Source organism: Protopterus annectens, chromosome 1.part1 (genome assembly GCF_019279795.1).
Source record: "Protopterus annectens isolate FY-2018-M chromosome 1.part1, PAN1.0, whole genome shotgun sequence".
Classification (NCBI taxonomy): Eukaryota; Metazoa; Chordata; order Ceratodontiformes; family Protopteridae; genus Protopterus; species Protopterus annectens.
The window spans coordinates 944635927-944660725 of record NC_056726.1 but is presented as its reverse complement, the minus strand read 5'-3'; the positions used below and the strand labels follow the sequence as shown (position 1 = coordinate 944660725).

Below are 24799 nucleotides of genomic sequence, written 5' to 3'. Positions count from 1 at the left end.
GCAGGGGTCAGTCCTTTCGTAAACAGACCCAATGACCTACCTTTTTAGCTGCCAGAGCCTTCTCGTCTGGCAGCACCTTTGGGAGGAAGGTTGGCACTTTTCAAAGAAAATTGGAGTTTAATTACCCAAGACAGATGGGTATTGGATATCATACACCACGGCTACAGGTTTTATTTCCATACCTTGCCTCCTTTCAAAGGCATGCCAGACGTTCCTCCTCAACAAAGAATAGAGGCTCACAAGCAAGTTTCTCTGTTGCTCCAAATAGGGGCCATACAGCCGGTCCCTATGCCAGAAGTGGGCCTAGGATTTTATTCTCGCCTGTTCCTAGTACCAAAGAAGGGGAACACGTGGAGACCAATTTTGGATTTATCTATCCTCAACACTTATCTGGACATTCCCAAGTTCAAAATGTTGACGTTGCAGCAGCTTTTACCTCTGCTGGGCAAAGATCATTGGATGGGAACTTTAGATCTCAAGGAGGCTTACCTTCATGTTCCTATCAGACTAAGTTGCAGGAAGTATCTGCGTTTTCGGGCTGGGACTTCTCACTATCAGTTCTCGGCATTGCCCTTTGGCTTATCTACTGCGCCCAGAGTGTTCACGAAAGTTCTGGCTCCAGTGATAGCTTTCTTCAGGCTAAAAGGAATACAGATCTATCCTTATTTGGACGACTGCCTGATTCTGGCTCAAGGAAGGGAAGAGCTTCTTCATCATTTGGAATATGTGATAGCAGTGCTAAGATGCCTGGGGTATTCTGTGAACGAAATAAGGTCCAGTCTAGTACCCTCTCAGGACATGTGCTTTCTGGGTGTGAGACTGAATACAGCATCCCAGATGGCCTTTTTAACCCCGGACAAACAAAAGAGTCTATCCCTTTACTTCCATCAACTATCTCATCAGTCCGGGCTGACTGCAAGGACAGTCCTTCAAGCCTTAGGGTTCATGGCATCTTGTATTCTGGTGCTTCCCAATGCCAAACTGCATATGAGGAAGCTACAATGGTATCTCACAAATGTATGGACACAGCACTGCCAGGATCTGGACACTGTCATTCAAATAATACCTTGCATTCAAAAGGAATTTTTGTGGTGGGCTCAGGAATGTCACCTAAACAAGGGACTCTCTGTGACCCGGCCAGAGGCGAGTCAGATTGTAACGACAGATGCCTCAGACAAAGCTTGGGGAGCTCATCTAAATGGAAAGTGGATACAAGACAAGTGGCCTGCCAGACTACAACATCTACATATCAACATGAAGGAGATGTTAGCAGTCCAGTTTGCATTAATAGCTTTCAAGGAATTACTTCTTCCAGGGCAGGTGTTGATTCTAACAGACAACACAACTGTCATGTGGTACATCAACAAGCAAGGGGAACGATTCTTATCCTCTATGCAGGCAAGCAATGATTTTGTGGGAGACTGCTCTCAGTTTACAGCTCAATCTTCAGGCAAGGTTTCTGCCAGGAGCACAGAACTCCTTAGCAGATGTGTTGAGCAGACAATTATGGATCCCCACGAGTGGAAATTGGATCCTCATGTATTTCAGAAATTGACAGTGTCATGGGGAACTCCAGACATAGATCTGTTCGCTTCTCCACTAAACCATCAGCTGCCAAAGTTTTGCACAAAAAGGTTTCATCCCACAGCTTGGAGAGTGGATGCTCTTTCTTTCAATTGGAGCAATCTTCATGTGTATGCCTTTCCACCTCTGCCTCTCCTCCCAAAGGTACTTCTAAAGGTCAGACAGGACAAGCCAAGGATGATTTTAATAGCTCCAGATTGGCCTCGACAGCACTGGTACCCATTACTGAGAAGTCTGGTACGGATGCCTCCATGGCCTTTGCCTTCGATTCCACACCTGTTGTCACAGGAGGACAGCCATTTGCTCAATGTCAAGCTTCACTCTCTGCACCTAACAGCCTGGCATATTCTGTTTTGAACCATAGTGGGCCTCCACTTCCTCAGCAAGTTTTGAATGTTATTTTGGAAGCTAGAAGGCCTAGTACAAGGAAAGTGTACACAGACAAATGGAAGAGATTTTTATTTTGGAGTGCAGCAAAAGATTTTGATGTTTCTGAGCCTAATTTGTGTGTGGCTCTTCAATATCTTACTGAGTTACTAGACAAATGTTTGTCTTTCTCTTCTATTAAAGTTCATGCTGCAGCAATTTCGGCTCACTATGATTGCGACCCACCATTGTTTTCTCATCCTTTTGTTCAAGCAATTTCTTAGAGGGGCAAAGAATATAAGACCCCCACGAAGAGCTCCTACTCCTGCTTGGGATCTCAATTTTGTGTTGGAGAAACTCACTCTACAACCTTTTGAGCCTGCAGCTACTTCTGAGTTGAAATATTTGTCATGGAAGACTGCTTTTTTGTTGGCCATTACCTCTGCAAGAAGGGTTTCTGAATTGCAGGCCCTTATGGCGGTTGAGCCTTTCTTGATTTTCCATAAGGATAGGGTATCATTACGTACTAATCCTTCTTTTATGCCTAAGGTGGTTTCTAGTGTGGCTTTAAACCAAACTATTCATTTGCCTACTTTTTATGCAAATCCCCAAAATAAAGGGGAAAAGATTTTGCACACTTTAGATGTACACAGGCAGTTGCGTTATTATTTGGACAGAACTAAAGGGTTCAGGCAGTCTCAGCAGTTGTTTGTTTCTTTTGCTTTGAGTTCTCAGGGCAAGCCTGTGTCAAAACAAACTATTTCTAAGTGGATTGGGTTTTGCATTGCTTTCTGTTATTCCCATCATGGCAAGGAGATTCCAGCTGGGATTAGGCCTCATTCCACTAGGGCTACTGCCACTTCAACAGCTTTTTGAGGGAGTGGCAACCAAGGATATTTTGGAGGCAGCTACTTGGAGTTCAGTGCATACTTTCTCTAGGCATTATCACCTGCCACTTTACTCTAAATCCAGGGCTGGTTTTGCCACTGCTGTTTTGCAGGGCATTTTGGCAGCTCCTGCTTCGTTGTAGTTAGCCATCCTCCCTTACCTCTGCTTTGGGATTCTACCCAAGTGTAAGGACTGCAGCAATGTGAGATGAAGAACATAGTACAGTTTTGTACCTACCATAAATGTAGATGTTCAAAGATCCACATTGCTGCAGTCCAATTTACCCTCCCTCCTTCCCCTCTGTAGTTAGAGGTGGTTGTGTGGGTTGGGTTGTACATATTGTGTATATTGTATATATTGTACATATAATTAGTGCAAGGGTGGTTGGTTGTTTGTTTGCTGTCTTTTGGTTTTGACCTTTATTTTTAGGGTCTTCTGACATCTGGGGCAAGAAAAGACTGAGGATATGACGTCGGTCATGCGCATTTGTACCCTGACGTCCTGATGTCAGTCAAATGCGCCTTGACCGACGTCAGCCTTATACTTTGATATTCGGGCCGACCGAGGACAGCGGACTACCCAAGTGTAAGGACTGCAGCAATGTGGATCTTCGAACATCTACATTTATGGTAGGTACAAAACTGTACTTTCCTTCACTTCAGGGCTGGGAAGCAAAACATTCAATTCTCTGCATTGCCCTTTGGCTTATCTACTGCTCCCAGAGGTTTTACGAAGTGCCTGGCTCCAGCCATTTCTTTTTGCAGGCAGAGAAACATTCAGATTTATCCTTACCTGGACGACTGTCTCATTCAAGCAAACTACCCAGAACATTCTCGCCTCTTTGGGTTACACTCTCAACAAAAAGAAGTCAAAGTCGGTTCCTTCAAGGGAGATTGTTTTCCTGGGAGCGAGTTTGAATACAGCCACCCTGATGGTATTCCTCCCTCAACAGAAGCAAAAAGATCTTTCCGCTTACTTCATGAACTTGGCAAGCTTGACCCAGCTGTCTGCAAGCACTGGGGTTCATGGCTTCATGTATTTTGATGATCCCATATGCAAGGCTGCATATGAGAAAACTTCATTGGTACCTCAAGAATCTTTGGTGTCAGCACACACAGGACTTAGAGACTTGATTCTTCCCCTGACTCCCTATCTACAAATGGAGTTCCTCTGGTGGCCAACAGCTTGTTCTCAGAACAAGGGTCTGCCTTTCCGCCCACCACCTGCCAGCCAGACTCTCACCACAGATGCCTCAGATGTTGCATGAGGGGCTCATCTGGAGGGCAAGGGCATATAGGGGACTTGGAGCACTCAGCAGATTCATCTGCACATAAACTTAAAAGAATTGATGGCAGTGCAGCAGGCCTTGCTGGCTTTCAGGGACCTACTCTACCTTGGGACTCTGCTGATCAGGACAGACAATACCACGGTCATGTGGTACATCAACAAGCAAGGGGGGACTCACTCTTACCCCTTGTGCAGACAAAGCATGAGACTATGGTCCATAGCAGCATCCATGGGCTTACATCTAATAGCCCAGTATCTTCCAGGGAGGCTAAACTCTTTGGCGGCTCATTTGAGCAGACATGTTCTGGATCTTCACGAGTGGCAACTGAACAGGGACATTTTCTATCACATCACTCATCGTTGGAGCACCCCAGAAGTGGATCTTTTCTCCTCTCCACCAATCATCTCCTCCTTCCAACCTTCTGCACCAGGGAGTTTCACAACAAAGCCTGGAGGGTGGATGCATTGTACTTCCCATGGACACATCTCTCAGTTTATGCATTCCCTCTGCCTCTTCTTCCCTGAGTGCTACTAAAGATAAGGGACGAAAAGCCAAAGGCTATTCTGATACCTCCAGATTGGCCCAGGCAGTATTGGTATCCTCTCCTTCACAGCCTTTCACAGGCTCAGCCTTGGCATCTTCCCCTGGTACCAGATCTGTTGTTTCAGGAATGGGGAAAGTTCCTTCATCCTCATCTTCAAACTCTGCATTTAACTGCCTAACTAATACTTTAAATCTTTCCCAACAGGTTGAAGTTCTTTGTGAGGCCAGGAGGCCTAGCACAAGAAAATCCTATGCAGATAAATGGAAAAGATTTTGCTCTTGGATGCTAGCTAAAGGAGAAGACTCTTCTCATCCTTCTCTTTCACTCATTCTTGACTACCTAGCAGGATTGCTTAATGGTGGAATTTCCTTTTCTTCAATCAAAATTCACACTTCAGCAATTTTGGCTCATTGTTCTTTTGAGCAACCCATTTTTTTCTCACCCCTTGATGAAGCAGTTCCTGAGGGGAGCTAGTAATCTTAGACCTCCCAGAAGAGCTCCTACTCCTGCTTGGGATCTTAATTTTGTCCTGGAAAAACTTACTCTGTCTCCCTTTAAACCAGCTGCCTCTGCAGATTTGAAGTTTCTATCCTGGAAGACTGCCTTCCTTTTAGCTATTACTTCTGAGCTGCAAGCCTTAATGGCAGTAGAACCTTTCATTATTTTTCACTCAGATCGGGTTTCTCTGAGAACTAATCCCTCATTTATGCCTAAGGTGGTTTCCAGTTTAATCCTTAACCAGTCTATTCACCTGCCTACATTTTTCAGTAATCCCCAAAATAAAGAGGAAAGGATTCTGCACTCTCTTGATGTGCATAGGCAGCTAAAATTCTTACTTAGATAGGACTAAATCCTTTCGAAAATCTGAACAGTTGTTGGTTAGTTTTGCTCCTGGGGCTCAGGGTAAAGCTATTTCAAAACAAACCATCTCCAAATGGATTGCTCATTGTATTCACTTTTGTTACCTGCATCATGGTAAGGTTCCCCCTCAGGGTATTAGGACCCATTCTACTAGAGCAGCCTCTACCTCTGCAGCCTTTCTGAGAGGTGTGCCTACTAAGGACATTCTAGAAGCAGCTACTTGGTCTTCTGTCCTTAACTTTCACAAAGCGTTTCAATCTGCCTTTGTTTTCTAAATCCAGGGCTGATTTTGCAGGTCCTCCTAACCCAACCCTTAATCTGTGATCCTCCCCCATAAGTCTCCTTACTGGGCTTTGGGAATCAACCCATATGTGAGGAATGCAACAGTGAAACACTAAGAACATAGTACAGTTGTGTACACTTACCATAAATGTAGATGTTCGAGTGTATTCACTGTTGCAGTCCTGGTTTCCCACCCTTCATTCCCTCTTTTTTCCTAAGGCACAGACTATAGATTTTTATTTTTTGTATGACGTGTCCAGGGTGCTACCATTCCTGGGTTAGCCTTCTTTTGGGAGCTCCTGACAGTTATGGCAAGAAAAACTGAGGAAATGGCGTCGGCTGCCTCCCTTTATACCTGACGTACTGACATCAGTTTTACAACCGGCGGCAGCCGACGTCATATACCAAGGACTCTGGTATTCGGGCCGACTGAGGGCTACCGGAAGCCGGATAACCCATATGTGAGGACTGCAACAGTGAATACACTCTAACATCTACATTTATGGTAAGTGTACACAACTGTACTTTCCCTTGCCAGTTTTCTCCAGTTGATTCCAGCCCCCTCTTGCTTATTGTCTTTACCCCTATTTGCAGTCATCCCTATCAGCAGAATTTCCTTTCTTCATTCTTACATTTGGCTTGGTTCTTAGCATACTTTCTACTGCTTTATGAATATGATATTCTGTATGGCTGTTATTTTCCTTAAGGATCTGCATCCAAAATTCCAGTCTCTCCTTATTTCTTGAATTTCTCCCTTACTTCATCATCCCTTTCCACTTTGAATAATTATACCTTTCTGCTTGTGATATATATGAGCTTTAACTGTGTAGTTCTGAAATATCCCTTCAAATCAGGAAACCCTAAAACACCTTGTTCTATTGGAAGGCTCGACTTATCCCACTTGACCTTTGCCCTCTCTCCTCCCAGATCCAGATATATTATTCACCTTCTTATTAATTACTGTCCATAACTTCGCCTCTGGTTGATAAAAAAAAAAAAAATGTATTACTGACCTGTATATAAAACTAAAGGGACTGAAAATGTTTTCATTGCTTGTGTCTTGCTAAACATATCCATAAGCAAGAGCTTCCAGTTTCTCAGTTTTTGTATTATCTTTTTTTAGTGTCTTCTCACATATCCTTAGCTTGCCATAACAAAATCCTTTTTTACCCATACTCATAAATAATTAATTTTATCATGTCCCCCTAAATATGGGTAATACTGAAACAATTCATGTATGAGCACATAGTTTACAATTATCGCCTTTGTTTTATCTTCATAACTTTATGAAACAGTTTCACTTTCTTTTCAGTTTATAAATGTTCCACAACATTGAGACGTCCTTTTCTGGCTTTATCAGGTATGGAATAATGTTGTCTACAAATAAAACCAAGTTTTGTTATTAACATAGGAATTGTATCCTTGAATTTCTGAGCAACTTATTTTCTTGGCCAATGGCTCTAAATACAATGTAAATAACGAAGGGGAAGAGGACATCCCTGACTGGTTACACTGTTCAGACATAAGTTATCAGAGAGGAACCCTCCCTCTTTAATTTTTGCCTCTAATCTCTCCTGTATCCCACTAATTAACTTTATTATTGTATCAGGGAATGCAGATGCTTCCATTGCCCTACTCATAAAATCCCAACTTACTCTGTCAGATGATTTCTGTGCATCAAAACCCACCAACAACAGTGGTATTTTCTTACATTCTGCTTCCCTCTAGGCCGTCATTGTTCTATTAATGTTGTCAAATGTTTGCCTCCCCTCCAGAAACTTTGATCCATATCTATCAATTCTGACAACACATTTGCCGTTCTTTTAGCTATTATAGATGAAACTAAGAGGGATAATTAGGTCAAACAAGCCAATTTTGAGGTTGATTATACACCATCCCAAGTGAGAGATGGCCATAACCACAAGGCCTTCTTCAACTATGTCAGAAACCTCAAGGTCAGCAGACAGCAATGCAAGTACAACTTGGGGTGTGTTCTTGGAGTAAGTTTCAATTTTTTTTGTCAGTTGGGAGTGTGAACTGCAGGTAAGTGAAATTTCAGACTGAAGTGTTGAGATTGCACCGTTCTCTGAATTTTTGAACTCATGACCACTTTAGCTGTATGGATAGTTATGTTGGTGTGTTAGCTTATACTTTTGCAGTTTCGGGAGGGCATTGTTTGACAGTTCTTGCATGCGTGATAATTCAGATTATCTCTCGTGTTAAAAATCTATAATTATTTGTCAATATCTTCTACATGACGATCAAGTTAATAGTCTTGTCTTTAGTGTTTATTTTGTAGTTTCCAAAAATGTAAACATACAGGATGATGACAGAGCATTAAACAAAACGCAGTGTGCAAAAATTTCCAAAGTTACATTTGCCCACAGTGTGTCCACTTGATGTATCATTTTCTAACATTAGTGAACAAATGTAAAGTGAACATAGCAGTGATGTTTATTTTGGCTTGTCTGGCTGCTTGTTATAGGTTATGAAATGTGAGCATTTTAATGAGCATTAAAGCTTTATTTCTGCTCAATCTGAGCATAAAAAATTGTCTGTTTCCTCAAAAGTGTATGTGCGTTTTCTTTTTAACAGTTTCCACTTGGATCACTGTGGTGCATTGCCATGGTTCTTGCAGAAGACCAGCTTCAAAGGTCGAACCTTCATGACTCATGCTTCAAAAGCCATTTACCGATGGCTTCTGTCGGATTATGTAAAAGTCAGGTAAGTTGTAATTTGTGCTGTAAGGACAGAATCAGATGCAGATAGAAGATGATAAAGTGAAAATGTGACAGTAAACTCCATTTAGTAAATTAGAATTGTCTTTTTTTTTTTTTTGCTATCAAATTGATTACCTTTTCTACTTGTAGTAACCACAAGGTTAGGTTAAGTCTATGTTATCAGTGGAACGATGCAGTTCAGTCAGTTAATGTTTAGTTCATCCAAACAATAGATATTGACAATTTCAGTATTTCAAAGAAAGCCCTTTAAAGAATGAAACATATGAGGTAGCACTAATTCAGGAATGAAGCTGTAGAGTTCATTGAACTTGGAGCGTAAGTAAGGCATGTATAGTGTGCAGCTTTGTGAAAAGACAGCTACAATTTGAGGTAATTTTCTTACTACAGACTTTATTCGGAGAAAATCCTTTAGTGTGCTGCTAAAATTTGGAACACTGTGTTTCCCATATTAAGTTATGAAGTGTGGTGGCATGCTGCCACCTTGCTTAATCATCATGCCCAACTTTTTGAGCTGCAAGGATCCATGTGATGTTCGTAGGTTCATAGGAGATTACTAGGCTATTGGCTCAAGTGCCCTTACAAGTCTAGCCATTTTTACCTTAATTTTACCCAATTTCCGATCCCTAAGGGCGAGAGGATGGCTTTGCTTCATGCCTATGCCTTTGAGTGTTTTACAGACTGCCCCTCTCCATAAGGACTTGGGTGCCACCCCAGGAGTGAATTAACGATTCCCCATCCATTCATCCAAACTGTGTTTGAGAGGGTCAGAGAAAGGCTGTGCTTTAACAGAAAGCCTGTTCCAGAGAAGGGGTGATCTCTGAGGCACAATATCTGTCTCTCCAGCATGTTTGCTTGTGTCACAGTCCAGGTTTAGATCTTTAGATCAGGTGGTTGTTGTGCAGGTTGTATTGCGAATGTGTAATAGTTCATCAGGCTTGGATTTGAGAGTGGCTTGTAGGTTAGGCATAGATAACCCCTTAGTAGTCTGTAGAGTCGAGAGAGAAGGCTTTTTGTCAATCTGCATAGGGCATCTTGTTTACACCCTGTATTTTTCTTGTAAGGAACCTCTGAGGCAACTCCAGCTGTTGCAAGTGCCTGGCCAAGTACAAGCCAAAAGGTGCATTGTACTCTCTTACTGGTCTGATGAGGGCAAAGTACAATGGGACTCTAACTTCCATGGATCTGGATGCCATGCCTTTACTTACAGGCTGTGCAACACGGGACTTGGGACTTCCTCACTATAGTGGACAGATGGTGGTCATAGTTCAGGCTACTACCTATCTGTGTGCCTAGATCTCTCACCTCTGAGTCAACTCTTGGGGGTGTGCTATTAATGTTGAAACTTGTAGGGGTGTTTGACTTCCCAAAGGGGCATGATTATGCATTTTTTTTTTTGCATTTAGTTTTAGGCCATAACTCTGGTACCAATTGTTTGTTTGAGTCAGACCCTTCTGAAGGATATCTAGTGTGTACTAGGCTAATGATCACAAGGGCACTTAAAAGCATAGCTGTGGAACCCAAATGTGACCCAAAATTTGATTTAAATAGGTGGTGATGTACTGACTCTCTCTGTCCATCAGAGATATAGGAATCAGACCAGGGGTGAATTTCCAATTACCCATCCATTGTTCCAAGTTGCCCTTAAAAAGGTATAGGTAGGAACTGTGCTTCACATGGATCGGGAGCCTGTTCCAGAGAATGGGACTTCTCTGAGGAACGTGTCTGTCTCTCCAACATGTCCTGTTTATGCCACAAGCAAAATTTAGGTCTTTTGATCTAGTAGTTCTGATGCTGTTTGTTTTGTGGATGTCCAAAAAGTTCATCAAAACAGAGTCCAGGGATGCCTTGTATGCCAGGCAAAGATCACCTCTCAGAAGTCTGTAGGATATTGAGTAAAGAGACCAAGCTTTGAGGCAATCAGTGTTGGGACATTGTGTTTATTCCCTATATTCTTTTTGTAAGGAACCTTTCTGGACATTCCAGTTGCTACATGTGTCTGCCAAAGCCCTTCTACATTAGCCTTGACTTAGAGAAGTATATTCTGAACAGAAGAGGTTCCAGCACTGTGCCCTGTGGCACAGCAGTAATAACTGACCTCTTGCTGGATCTGGAGTCTCCAGCTCTAACAACATGTGTCCTGTCTGTGAGTCATTTGGCTGTCCATCTGGTAACTTGGGGATTTATGTCCAGGTTGTGAAATTTATGTATAATACCTGAGTGGAGAATTGTGTCCGATACCTTTAGCCTGTCATTATGCGCTCTTTTGCCCTCATCTGTGGCCCTAGTGACTTCCTCCAATAAGTCACCAGACTGAGCAGGCGAGACCTGTCCTTGACAAAGCCGAATTGGTTTGGGTCCAGTGTTTGGAGGTTTTCTATGTCGTTATTTATCAGGTCCATGATTATTCTTTTCATGGCCTTGCTTATAAGACTAGATGTTATGTGATCCTATCTCGCCTACATTCTGACTGATGGGTTCGGAGCCGATCCCTCGGCTCCGACTCGGCACGCTTATGCCAAAGAGCGAAGTCTCTTATTGGCTGAGCTTATTATATCCCAGGATGCACCACTACCAGTCTCCCAGATCTCGTTTGCCGCTAACCTGCGAAGACGTGGTCTCGAGCTGGCTGAGCTGAGTAGTTATTTTTTGACTAACTTTTCTGTCAGTTTTGCTGTTTTCTTTCAAAAAAAAGCTGTTTTAACAGCTATTCTTACATTGTTGTGTGGTTGGTTTGAATTTCTTGTGAAATTTTGTTGTGTGATTGGGTTGTGTTTGGTAGGCCCCCCTTTCATCTAGGGCCTTCCCGGTTATTCAACCCTTCTATATTTTATATATAGTAAAAGGCTTTAAAGTTTTTGGTAGCTGTTTGTTCTTACAGGGTTTCAAAGTCCCCTGTCATTTGCGAGTGATAACTGTAAGCCTATACTTAGGGGCAGTAATTGTATTTCTTCCAGTCAGATTACTGAAATTCCCCCCATAATGTCTCAGAATCCTAGGCCTTCGGGCTTTAAAAAATGTGTAAAATGTAGTTTCAAAATGTCCATCACGGACGATCACTCGCTCTGTGTGTATTGCTTAGGGGCAAAACATTTACAGGAATCATGTAGCGTATGTCACGCTTTTTCCTCAAGGGTCCTCCAGGAGAGGAAAAATAAATTAATTCTTAAGGGATTAATTAAACCTTCTTTCAAGAAGCTTTGGCATCCTCTCCTTCTCCGCCAAAGAAAGGCGTTGGTTCCGACCAGTCCGTCGGATCCGACCGCTAAGAAACATAGGCAGGCCTCTCCTTCGGCTCCAAGGACTTGGAGCCGAGGTCGAACGGTCTGCCTCGATGCCACCAGTATCGACTCCTCTGGCTTCGAGCCGATGGCTGGGGCATCGAGGCGGGTCACCTTCGCCGGCTCCACTGCTCTCGGAGCCGACAAAGGTTGCCCGCTCAGACACTTCCTCCTCGGCGAAGCCCACCTCGGCACCGATGGAATCTGGTATGTGTATTCCTCGGCGCCGATACTCATCGAGTCGCCGAGCCGGTCCCCTAGCCCTTTGGGGCCGTTGGAGAGGCCCTCGAACCCGTTCTGTTTCCTCTCGGTCGTCGAGGATGTCACATTCTGATATAGACAGGGTGCTCCAAAGACTGTTCCAGACTCCAGTCTTCCAAAATTTGTTTCGTTCCGACCCAGTTGGCTTCGAGCCGATGACCTTGGTCCACCCATTGCCATTCCTCCTCCGACTGCTTCGGCTCCGTCTGAGCAGGTGCTGTTGGAGCCGGTGGAGATCTCAGGGTCGGCTCCGACCCTTACTCCAACCCGGCCTTCGGGTCCGAGTTTGGTACGCTGGACTTCTTCGGCTGGACCCGGGGTGATGTTTCGGGACCTATGCTTTCGGTTCCGAGCCTCCCTCGGTGCTTCGCTGCGGGACTTCCGTCGGCTATCACGGCTCGGGACCGGACACTCCCAGGATTCTGGGGTCCGGCTTTCAGAGCCATGAGGAGTGCCTTGGCCAAGTCCTCTTCGCCATCTCTCCGGCTTTACCGGCACCTTCCTGGGCGTGGAGACTGGGCCTTTGGCAGTTCCCTGTCCGTAGTCAGCGGAGCCCGGGCCTGAGGTTACCCCCAGTGGGGTTCCCTCCTCCTGAGGGTTCTTCGAGTTGTCTTCGGAGGAACCCCCAAGGAAGAGATCGTGCAAGAGGAAGCACGTGGACTCCCCCGAGTCTATTACATCAGACACTGACCTGGATGATGCAGAGGGTCCCAGTCGCCCTCGGATGATGTCTCATTTGCAGACATCTTAGAGATCCTCAAACAACGAGGCGGCTGGATATCCAAACCCCCCTCTGCTGACGAGTCAGTGCTCCTCAAGGCCTTTGGGGCTCAGCCCTCCGCCTCCTGGGTGTCTCCGCCCTTTGACGAGCTTCTGGATTTGGTTTGTCAAGGGCGTGGGAACATCCAGATACCGTGGAACCAGTCCCTTCTCGTCCAAATAAATTCTTGTCTGCTCCCCCCGAGAAGGAGTTCCTCACTAAAGGCGTGGCTGTAGATGCCATGGTGGTGGCATCTGCTACACAACAGGACGTGGCAGAGGCTTCAACGTCTGTCCATCCTCCTAATAAGGAGTCTAGGAGTATGGACAGGTACGGGAAGCGCACCCTGACTTCAGCGGCCTTTACTTTAAGGTCTCTGAATTATTTGGCACATTTTACCAGGCTTCAGAGGGATCTGGTCAAGGAGTTGTCAGATTCCCTCGCGGGTAACCTACCTGAGCAGCTAGCCCAGTCGGTTAGCTCTCAGTTGGCTATCCTTAGCCAATTTCTAACTCGTCCATGAGGCTCATTTCCTATGCGGCCGGGCGGGTAGAGCGGCAGGCACAGGCGTGGCTCTACGGAGACAAGCCTGGCTCCGCTTGTGTCAGTTCTTGGAGGCCTTCAAGTCTTCCTTCCGACGCTCCCTTTGATGGGTCCTCATTGTTTGGACCCAAGGTTAAAGACACCCTTACCCGCTGTGAGCAAGAGGGAAAAACTTTATCTGCCGTAGGTGCCCGTTATTCCACTCCCTTTCGGCCTTACCCCAAGGCTAAAGGAGGTGGGAAAATGTGGTTCCGCAAATCTCGCAAGTTTTTCTCCCAACAGCAGGAAGATTCCCCTTCCAGAGGCAGAGGACGGGGAAATCTTTCAGGGAGACGCCGTCCCAGAGGCGGCAGAGGGCCCCGCAATTCTGGAGACCGCAAGTCCTTTCGTGGCTCTTCAGCCTCCCACACGTCATGAGGGATTGCCCGGCTGTGCTGCTCCGGAGCCAGTCGGGTGTCGTTTTGCCAAGCACCTAAAAGCCTGGGAGTCAATCACTCAGGACAGATGGGTGCTTCGGATCATTGCCGGAGGTTACACCATCCCATTCACATACTCGCCCCCACCGTCCAAAAGAATCCCGGACCCTCCACCCAGTCAAAGGGAAATGGCAGCCGCAGAAGCTTTAAAGCTGCTAGAAAAAGGAGTCATCCAACCGGTCCCCACAGACCAGATCGGATCAGGAAATTACTCCAGGTTCTTTTTAGTGCCAAAAAAGACAGGGGACCTGAGACCAATATTAGATCTCAGCAGACTGAACCAATCCGTCGAAATCCAAATTCCGAATGGTCACGTTACAATCCATTCTCCCATTGTTGGAGAAGGATGTTTGGATGTGCTCCATAGACCTCAAGGACGCCTATTATCACATACCGATACATCAGGCGTCCAGGAGGTATCTGCGCTTCAGCCTGGGAGTCAGTCATTACCAATTTTGCGCTCTGCCCTTTGGTCTCACCACAGCCCCCAGGGTGTTCACCAAGTGTTTGGCAGTAGTGACGGCTCACCTGAGAAGTCTTGGATTCCAAGTGTTTCCCTATCTCGACGACTGGCTCCTGACTGCCACCACCAGGCATCTACTAATGGACAACCTCAAAGCCACCATCTCCCTGGGTATTTCCCTGGGGATTACATTCAATTGGTCAAAGTCTGTCTTGCTGCCCTCTCAACGCATAAAGTTTATAGGAGCAGAGATAGACTCAAGATTGATGCGTCTTTCTTCCTGCCGAAAGGATCCAAACTTTACAGGGCCAAGTTCAAGCTCTGATCTCGAGATCCAAAGCCCCAGCCAGGATGGTTCTTCAAGTTTTAGGCTCAATGTCTGCCACGGTTCTTTTAGTTCCTCTGGCAAGATTACACATGAGGATTCTTCAGTGGCTCTTGTCAACTCAATGGTCCTTTCAGGATCTTCCCCTCAATCATCACATCATGATTACGGAAATATGCAAAAGGGACCTTCGCTGGTGGCTTCAGACATCCAATTTGGATCAAGGAAAACCCTTTGTTCTCCCCTCTCCAGTGGTTACCCTGACGACAGATGCCTCCCAGATAGGGTGGGGGGGGCATTGTCTGGGCAGGCTAGTTCAGGGCTCCTGGCTTCCAGATCTAAGCTCTTCTCCACATCAACGTGTTGGAGATGAGGGCTGTACTTCTATCCCTACAAGCCTTACACAAGTTTCTTCCTCAGGGCATCATCGCCATCCACACAGACAACATGTCGGTGGTTTGGTATCTGAACAAACAAGGAGGGACCAGATCATACCCCCTTTGCAGAGAGGCCATGAGAGTGTGGGAATGGGCTGTAGCTACCAACCGCTTCTTGGTAGCGACCCACATCCCGGAAAGTCAAATATATTGGCAGACAAATTGAGCAGGACAATTCTCTCTCCTCACGAGTGGTCTCTAAACCACACAGTAGCAGCTCAGGTTTTCAGGAGATGGGGGACGCCGTGCTGCGACCTATTTGCAACTCCACTGAACACCAAGTGCCAAAGGTTCTTCTCCTTGATCCCACATCAGGGAGTACCAGCCATGGATGCTCTAGCACAACCTTGGCCAACAGGGCTACTTTATGCCTTTCCTCCAATTCCGCTTCTTCCCAGAGTTATTCAAAAAGCTTCTCAACTGGGGTCTTCAATGATACTGATTGCCCCATACTGGCCTCGTCAGGTATGGTTTCCCTACCTGAAGAAGCATGCAGTGGACGATCCGTGGACTTTAGACCTAATTCGGACTTGTTAATCCATCAGTCGGGACATCGGCATCAGTCCCTTCAATCTTTGAATTTGACAGCTTGGCTCCTCCACTTCCGACTTTAGTTAGAAGGCACAAACTAGACCCGGAAGTTGTTCACATTTTATCTTCGGCCCACAAACCCACCACTAACAAATTGTACCTTAGTAAGTGGAAGAGGTTTGCTATCTGGGCTCAACTCAAGGGCTTAGACCCTATCACTGCTCCTGTCCCAGAGGTCTTGAAATTCTTAACATCCCTGTTTAATCAGGGATCTTCTGTCTCAACTGTTAAAGTCCAACTAGCGGCTATCTCTAAATTCCACGAATCCATGGATCCTCCTTTGATGAGCTGCAGACTATGCAAAACTTTCATTAAAGGTGCGAGCCTATTAAGACCCCCAGTTTTTCATCCTGCACCTCCGTGATCTTGATTTGGTGCTTCCCGCATTAACATCTCCCCCTTTCGAACCGGCTGCTACATGCGAGTTAAAATATCTGTCTTGGAAAACTGCCTTCTTAGTTGCAATTACTTCTGCAAGAAGAGTTTCAGAGCTTCAAGCCCTGTCTATTAAGCCACCGTACTTGATTTTCCACAAGGATAGAGTATCACTTAGGCCTAATCCATCCTTTGTACCAAAGATCTGTTCTAGTTTCTGCCTACAACAATCTCTAGAGCTACCAGTTTTCTTCCCAAAATTCTCCAATGAAGCAGAATACACTCTTCATAAATTGGATGTTCACAGGCAATTACGCTTCTATTTAGACAGGACTCAGCAACTTCGTAAGTCAGACCAGTTGTTTGTGTCCTTCTCAGATAATAAACGGGCCAAACCATCACAAAAGCTACTATCTCAAAATGGATCAGAGATTGCATAACTCAGGCTTATTCTTCTTCAATAAGCAACTTACAACATCTATCAAAGCTCATTCTACCAGAGCTATGGCTACTTCTATAGCTTTTCATTCCAAGCTCGCTATATCGAAATCTGTGCTATGCGGCTACTTGGTCCAATCCGCACACTTTCATTTCCCACTACAAATTGGATGTGGCATCTAAAGGCCGAGCATCACTTGGTTCCACCCACTCAGGAGTGTTTTCCAGTGAGCCACCCCGGATTCAGGTGCTAGGCACGCTGTCCCATCAGTCAGAATGTAGGCGAGATAGGATCACATAACATCTTTTAGTTATGTACTCACCATAACTTCAGATGTTTGGGATCCATCTCGCCACATTCCTAATACCCACCCTCCTTCCCCCTGCCTTGGAGATCAGAAGAGATTGAACGGTTTTGAGTTCTACTGTTTTATCTTGTTTCATCTGACGATGTTATATAAGCAGGGTATGCATGTGTGCATGTATGCGGACAAACTAGATCTGGGGGACTGGTAGTGGTGCATCCTGGGATATAATAAGCTCAGCCAATAAGAGACTTCGCTCTTTGGCATAAGCGTGCCGAGTCGGAGCCGAGGGATCGGCTCCGAACCCATCAGTCAGAATGTAGGCGAGATGGATCCCAAACATCTGACGTTATGGTGAGTACATAACTAAAAGTTAAACTTGTATACAAAAAAAAAATAAAAAAAAATAAAACTTGTAGGTCTGTAATTTCCTGGGTCTGTTGATGGTTCTTCTTTATGCAGAGAGATGACGATAGTCTTCCACTGCAAAGGGACAAAGCCAGTCTGGAGTCTGTGGTTAAATAGAGATCCTAGTGGGCTTGATAGGTCCTGTTTCAAGTAATTAAGAGGCATTCTGGGATATTGTTGGGACCCATCAAATCCATGTATGTAACTTTAGAGAGTGCAGTCATAACCTGTTCTTTCGTGATAACTGATCAAGAAATACTCTCCATTTCTCTAAGGTAAGCAGAGATGATGAAGTGAAATTTGAGCTGAAATTTTATATCTTCTGCCTGGGTATGGGTAATGCCCATCTATAACTAAGTCCATGCATTGTTGGGTGTTGCCCTTTAAGACTGCAGACATAACTGAAATATGCCTTATGGTTATCCTTATCGTGGAAGGCTATTTTTGCCTCAAAATTTGCTTTTGAAGACTTGACTAGTCCCCTGATTTGCTTGTTTACACTAATGAGGGCGTTTTTGCTCTGTTGTACACATTTCTCTTACTCCTAGACAGGATTTTCTCTTGTGTTTTACAACCTATTTATACAAGTGGTCCACCAAGGTGTCTCGTTTTGTGATTTGTCCTAGGCTTATTTTAGTCTGGTGCTGCCATTTCTATACAGTTGTTTATATGGTCATATAGTGCGTTTGTATAGGTTTCTGTGTTTTCTGGGTTGGAGAGCTTGGAAATTAGCTATGCTGTCACTTTGTAGTGGGTAGTTTGCCTTAGAAAAGTTCTTAAAGGCTTTGGGGTTGGGGGGGTTAGTTTTGCATTTATTTCAAGGGAGACCACTTTGTGATCTGATCTTACCAGCGAGGACATCACAGTTGGAGGGGGTGCAATGCTGTCCTTTATTTGTGAGTACCAGGGCTAGGGTATTTGTACCTCTAGTGGAGTGCAGACTAGCTACTGCAGGGCATTTGCATTGACAAAATCTGGACATCTTTAAGCCTGCATGTTAGTCAGTCATTTATGCTTCTCAGTTAATGAAGGAGTAGTCGAAATCACCCGGGAGTATGGTATTTGGCTGAATGCTAATTGATTCTAGTAAATTCAGGTATGAGGTATGGTTTTCCTGGTTCATGGTGGCGGGCCCATTGATACTGGTTAGTTGAACATGGAGCAAGTCATATTGTTTGAGTCTTGAGATATGCTTATGGGATCATAGCATCGTAGGAAGTTAGTAGGCTAATGGCCCTAGGGCCTTTACAAGCCTCGCCAAGTTCATACCCTAATTTCCACGATCAGCACCTATTGCCTCTGTCCAAGAGAAAAACAGATGGAGCCCTCGGGGTGAATCTACCGTCACCCATCCGGTTGTCCAGATTGCATTTGAAGAGAGCCAATGAGGTGATCTGTTTTACATGAAGTGGGAGTCTGTTCCAAAGGTGTGGTAACCTTTGGGAGACAAATCTGTCCCTCCGTCAGGTTTTATTAATGTCCCATATCAGGTTAAGGTCTTTAGAATGAGTAACCTGAGTACCGTTTGACTTGCGGATATGCAGCATTTCCAATAAAGCAGGGTCAGGGATTCTGAGTAGTCTGTATGAAACAGAATAAAATGGTATAAAGTACATGCTTTATGTATATGGATACACCTCCACCTTGTCCTTTCTTGTGCAGTGGGTGGTTGGAACATGTGAAATGCATTATAGCCTTGCACTGCCAGGGTGCTTTCCATGGTTTTGAACCATGTTTCAGTAACTGCACAGACAGCATTCTCCAGGGTGAGGACTGCTTCCAAGGAGTGTAACATTGAGCAGTATATACCTTTAGCTTACGAGTAGATTTTGCTTTGCTGGAAGGTTTGTTTGTTTGGCAATGCTTAGAAAGGCAGTATAGGGGTGGACAGTGTTTTAGCCCATATCTGAAAGTCTTGTGGTGACAGGTGAAGTCTGTCCCTGGCAAAGCAGTGTGTCCTGTCAAGCATGTTCTCCTAGGTTGACAAATATTGGACCCCTTTGAAATGACACCAGTAACTAAGCCAGTTATTAAAGTCAGTAGTTTTCTAGTTGGTATTGTTGCATCATCATTGGAGCTGTAGAGTGATTCTCAGTGCTAGCCACATACCCACCTGTGAGCTCAATCATGTCTCTGTTTATATAGTCCAGGGAGATAGGTCCCAGGTCATTTACACCACATGGACTATGACCGAGTCATACTGATAGTTGGGCTTTAGTGACCTGACCTTAGTGCTTGCTTGTTCTGGTGAATCCTAGCCCCTGACAGGCAACTAATGGTACCTTTCTCCTTATCCAGCCTGGTGAGAGGGACAGCAGTGTGTCTCGCAATGGAGTCTCCTGTGACCAAAATATTGTTTTGTGTGGTGGTATGCCTTATGGGCTTGGTAGTCGAGACACTACGAGAGGTAGTTTTACATGTTGTGGTGGGAGTTGTCTTGTTTGTGTGCACTCAGAGTTTCTCAGAACTGTGTCTGGGAGGCCTTTGAGGTTTGGGAAAGTTACATATGAGCACCTCCGCATATGGGGGTTGCCCTCCCACTGTGAGGTCTTCCCTGGTGAGATCTGACCACAGATCAGTCTCATTCGAAGTAACTATCACACACAACCTCTCCCCAGCAACAACTAAACTAAAAAAAACTTCTCCAAAGCAGATTATAACATCTTACGGGATGGTATAAATAGCTTTACCGCACCTCCTCCCTCTTATGGAACTAGCAGCTATGCAGAGCTCTACACCAAAGCTTTATACAAACACCTGTATAACTGCATTGACTCTGCCATACCCGATAGGGCCAAAACAAGCTCCTCAAGGAAGAACAAACTTTCCTGGTGGACAACTACCATTAACAGGCTTTTAAATAAGAGGAAGAAATTGCTGTCTAAGAGTAAGAGGGAGTGAGCCCTTCTAAACTGGAAACACTCCCTCCTCAATTTAAACAAGAAAATAAGACTTCTTGTGAATTCCTCCAAAGCAAACTGCGAGCCAAAATTACTTCCTCAACAAAGGAAAATCACAAGGCATTCTATAGTTACATCCATAACCTAAAAAGAAAGGCCCAGATTTGTGCAGAACTGGTAGTTAATGATACCGCATACACAAAGCCTCTGGACATAGCCAACCTGTTGGCCAACAGGTTCTGTGAAAACTTCACTCCCTTGTCCCCGACACATGTACCCCTTGACATTCCTACAACTTGCCCCTAACTTGTATCTTTAAAGAGCAGGTCATAAATGCCCTCTCTAAGGCCAAAAACGCAGCATCTGTGGGACCTGATAGCATCCCAGGTTGTGTCCTACTTGAGCTCCAACATGAATTAGGAGTACCATTGGGTACTCTTTTCATTTGTAGTCTAAGCACCAGCTTTGTACCAGTTAAACGGAAAACAGCCACTGTTATTCCCTTGCACAAAGGTGGTGCTTCCACTGACCCCGGGGACTGTAGAGCTATTAGACTGACTAGCCTTGTCTGCAAGGCCATGGAGCAAATCATCATGGACCGTATCAACAAAGATATAGGTAATCTGCAAACACTTGACCCTATTCAGTTTGGATTTGTCAAATGGAGATCATGCCTGTTAAACCTGGTGGACTTCTTCAAACAGTCGCCAAGGCCCTGGACAAGGGGAAATCTGTGCATACAGCCTACCTGGACTTAGCCAAGGCATTTGACACTATCCCCCGCTCTGGCATCATTGAAAAACCTCACCCAACTAGGTGTCAACCTTTATATCGTTAGATGGGTCGCTAACTGGCTCACTAATAAAACTCATAGTCAAAACAGGGGAATCCACCCCTAACAGCAGACCTGTAACCAGTGGTGTCCTACAGGGATCAGTCCTGGGACCTCTACTGTTTGGAATCTATTTCTCCGAAGTACAAGTAAAAACTAAAGGTCTGTGGCTGACAAAGTTTGCTGATGACTGCAAACTGGGAGCGGTCATAGAACCTCCAAATGATGTCAAGGATCCTACAAGAGGGTCTTACACAAACAAATGATTGGTGCCAAAGTCATGGCCTTAAACTCCATGCAAAAAATGTATGGTCATCCCTTTCAGTAAAAGCAATGTTCCTGCTAACTACCACATCAATAGCAACACCTTAAGTATGCACTCAGTGGTGAGAGACCTGGGCACATAGGTTGACAGCGACCTTACCTTTGACCACCATGTCGCCACACTGGTAAGAAGGGCATTCCTTATTGCTCATCTCCTAATAAGGGGATTACCTCCAGAAAAAAAGAAGTTATTACTTCCCTGTACTCAGGCCAGTAATTGAGTAAAACGTCCTTTTGGTATGTACCTTTCTACGCATCTGCAGAAATTGGAGAAACCACAAAGGTTCCCCACGAGGAAAAGTCAAGGTCTTCACCATCTGTTCTGTGAGGATCGTCTGAAATCACAGCCACTTTTGTTTCATACAGACGACTCTGAGATGATCTCTGCCTTGCATATAAGGCAATCTCTGACCCTGCATTATTGGAAATGCTTCATATCCGAAAGTCAAATGGTACACTGGTTACTTGCTGTAAAAAACCTTATCCTGGTATGTGGACATTAATAAAACCTGCTGGGGGGACAGATTTGTCTTCCAGGGGTTATCACACCTTTGGAACAGACTTCCACTTCATGTCAAACAGAGTACCTCATTGTCCCTCTTCAAACACAATCTGGACGATTGGATGCGTGACCATAAATTCACCCTGGGGGTTCCACCTGTGTCGCTCTTGGTCGGGGGCAATAGGTACTGATTGTGAAAATAAGGGTAAGAACTTGGCTAGGCTTGTAAGGGCCCTAGGACCATTAGCCTATTAACTTCCTGTGATTGTATGTGTCTGGTCCTTGTTAAGTGCAGTGAGTGTCGTGTATGTTGCTGATAACCTTTTTGGCACTTTTTGTCTGTATGTGAGAGTTTTGCCTCCAGTGACATTGTGTAAGTACATCTCACATACTGTATTCATCTGTTTCAGAACTAAATGGTTGTCAGTGTACATAAGACCATTGTTAGACTGCCTCAGGATGCCCATGTCCACCAATTACATGCAGAGATAGTAAGAAAGTGCCTATCCATGGTTGCAGGTCCTTTTAATATGTGCTTTACAAATGAATAGAATGGGGGGTTTTGCAATGGGACAAGGGATGGGTGCTTACTTAGTATAATCTACAGGGAACCTATGTGATGATGCTGCACAAAACAGTTGCTGTTTGACCAGTACTGTAATAAATTAATGTAGAGCTAACTAAATATGGTATGGCAGTGCTGCTGAGCATGCAAACTAGCTGCTCCTTGACTAGTGTGGGGCTGTTAAACATTTCAGAGGTAGTCCTTATAGGGAAAAGTAGAACTTCTAGTGACTGTTAATATTCAGGGCACCACTAACCTCCACCACGGCAAGAGCAGCATTGGAAAAGCGCAAGACTGAAACAAGGAGACATAATAAGTTAAGTAGGTATGCTCACGGGACAGTCAGGTTAAGACACAGTAAGCTTTCACCAGCAACTTCAATCTCATATAGGTGAAATCAACCCTCTCCTCAAGAGTGCAGACTTTGACCCTCTTAATGTAAAATGACTGGTTTGGAGCCAAGTATTGGGGGACCACAGAAATAGATGCCTAAAAGCCCTGAAAACAGCAGATGCAATGTATTTTGGAGTACTGCAATTGCAGAACAGCAGCACTTAGAGTAGTTGAAAAATGCACCTTGAAACTCTAAGCAAGTGCAGGAAGAACCATAAATAGCACAGAAATATTTGAGAATGCAGTGAGAACAAGTAATACAATTGCAAAATAATACTTAATGTTGTCTTTCATGCCAAAGATGGCTTCAGATGCATGGAAAATCTCTCAAACTCTCTGGTGTCGTTGCCAAGTGATGAGCACCTGTGAATAACAAAGTCTGAAAAATTCCCAGTTGCTCCAAGCCCTGTCTAATTAAGTGACTTACTCCAGGCCACACAGCAGGCAAGTGAAGACTGTGAGAATCAAACCATTTGCCACAGAAGGTAGCTTGTTAACAGTTCACCACCTTAATCTATCATCACACTGTGAGACTAAAAGATGCACCTACTCTACCTACTTGCTAAGGCTTCTTCCATTTATTCCCAGTATTTCTAGAAACAGAATGGTCTATCAGTTTGCTGTAGATATCTCTTTTTTTAGCCGATTTTTGTATGCATGTATTGATTTTTGTGACTGAAATTACATGCTAAAGCATACACCACAGGGTACTTCAGAACTCTTATGAAATGCAGAATGTAATTAAAACCTGAAAATGTAGTTACCTTCTATACTAAAATGCTGTTTCACATACTCCTTGTCAAGTAAACATGACTTATTTCATCTTTCTCTGAATTAAGTAGTTAACTGACTGGCTGAGTCGGGAGCATTGTAGTATTAAGTAAGTGGAATAGTTTATGCATTTGGTATCCATTTGTGGAAGCACAATTCCCCACTCAGCCTTGTGAGGCCTTGTTCTTCACATTCGTAATTATTCTTGATCTCTGACATCTCAAAGGAAACCTTAATTGCTGTTAAAATCTTTTTACTGTGTATATAATGTGTGTGTGTATATATATATATATATATATATATATATATATATATATATATATATATATATATATATATATGTATGTATGTGTGTACATACATATAGATATATATATATATATATATATATATATACACACACACACACACACACACACACACATATATATATATATATATATATATATATATATATATATATATATAATAATGGATATAAAAACATTACACCCCTGTTAAAATGCCAGGTTTTTGTGATATACAAAAAATGAGACCACAATAAATCATCACAAACAAATCTGTTGGGGGAAAAATATGAAAATTAAAAAATGTACAATACGCTGGTTGCATCATACCTCCCAACCGTGCCGAATTACTCATTTTTTACTGAGTTTTGGGGTCCAAATAATGGGGTGCCATGATTCCCATGTGGCACCCCTTAATTTCCAAATTTCCCGGCGTTTTATTTTAAAAAAATTTCCGGGCTTTTGATCTGACGTCATCACATGCGCGATGACGTCAGCTCCATGAAAAACAGCCTGTCGCAATTCAGCCTAACTCATTGTGTGCATTTCTGGCTGCACGCAGAACGTTACAATGCCTGGGAATTGCTGCCTGCAATGTAGGTTGTCTGCGACTGAGAGCGAGCTACATGCTGCTTTGGAATTTATTGGTCCACAAAGGAATGGAATTAGGAGGTTCTATGAGTCCGCATTTGCAAATGGAGGTTACCTGCACTGCGAGCTGCCACTACAGGTCCTTTTATACCAACTGCTGCTGCTGTTAATTGGAGAGAGGTCCATTCGTGCTGCCGATTTTATTTATGCTGGGAGTTTTGTGTGTGTGTGTGTGTGTGTGTGTGTGTGTGTGTGTGTGTGTGTGTGTGTGTGTGTGTGTGTGTGTGTGTGCGCACTTCCAGATTTATGCCTCATATTTTTGTTCTGTTCTCATAAAATCTGTGGTTTTGTGGCATGTCAGTAAATGATTGAATTCACTAAATGACAGGCATTTGAATTTCAGGCTTCATATTCTTAAGA

General features: G+C 44.2%; 1 protein-coding gene across 1 annotated transcript in view; it reads left to right on the top strand.

Moving 5' to 3' along the window:
- CPSF3 (cleavage and polyadenylation specific factor 3) overlaps positions 1–24799 on the top strand; it is a 710232-nt gene that overhangs the window by 79187 nt on the left and 606246 nt on the right. Inside the window, exon 4 of the mRNA XM_044079083.1 lies at positions 8409–8537. Within this exon, the coding sequence (XP_043935018.1) occupies positions 8409–8537 (129 nt within the window). The remainder of the gene's footprint in view (positions 1–8408; positions 8538–24799) is intronic.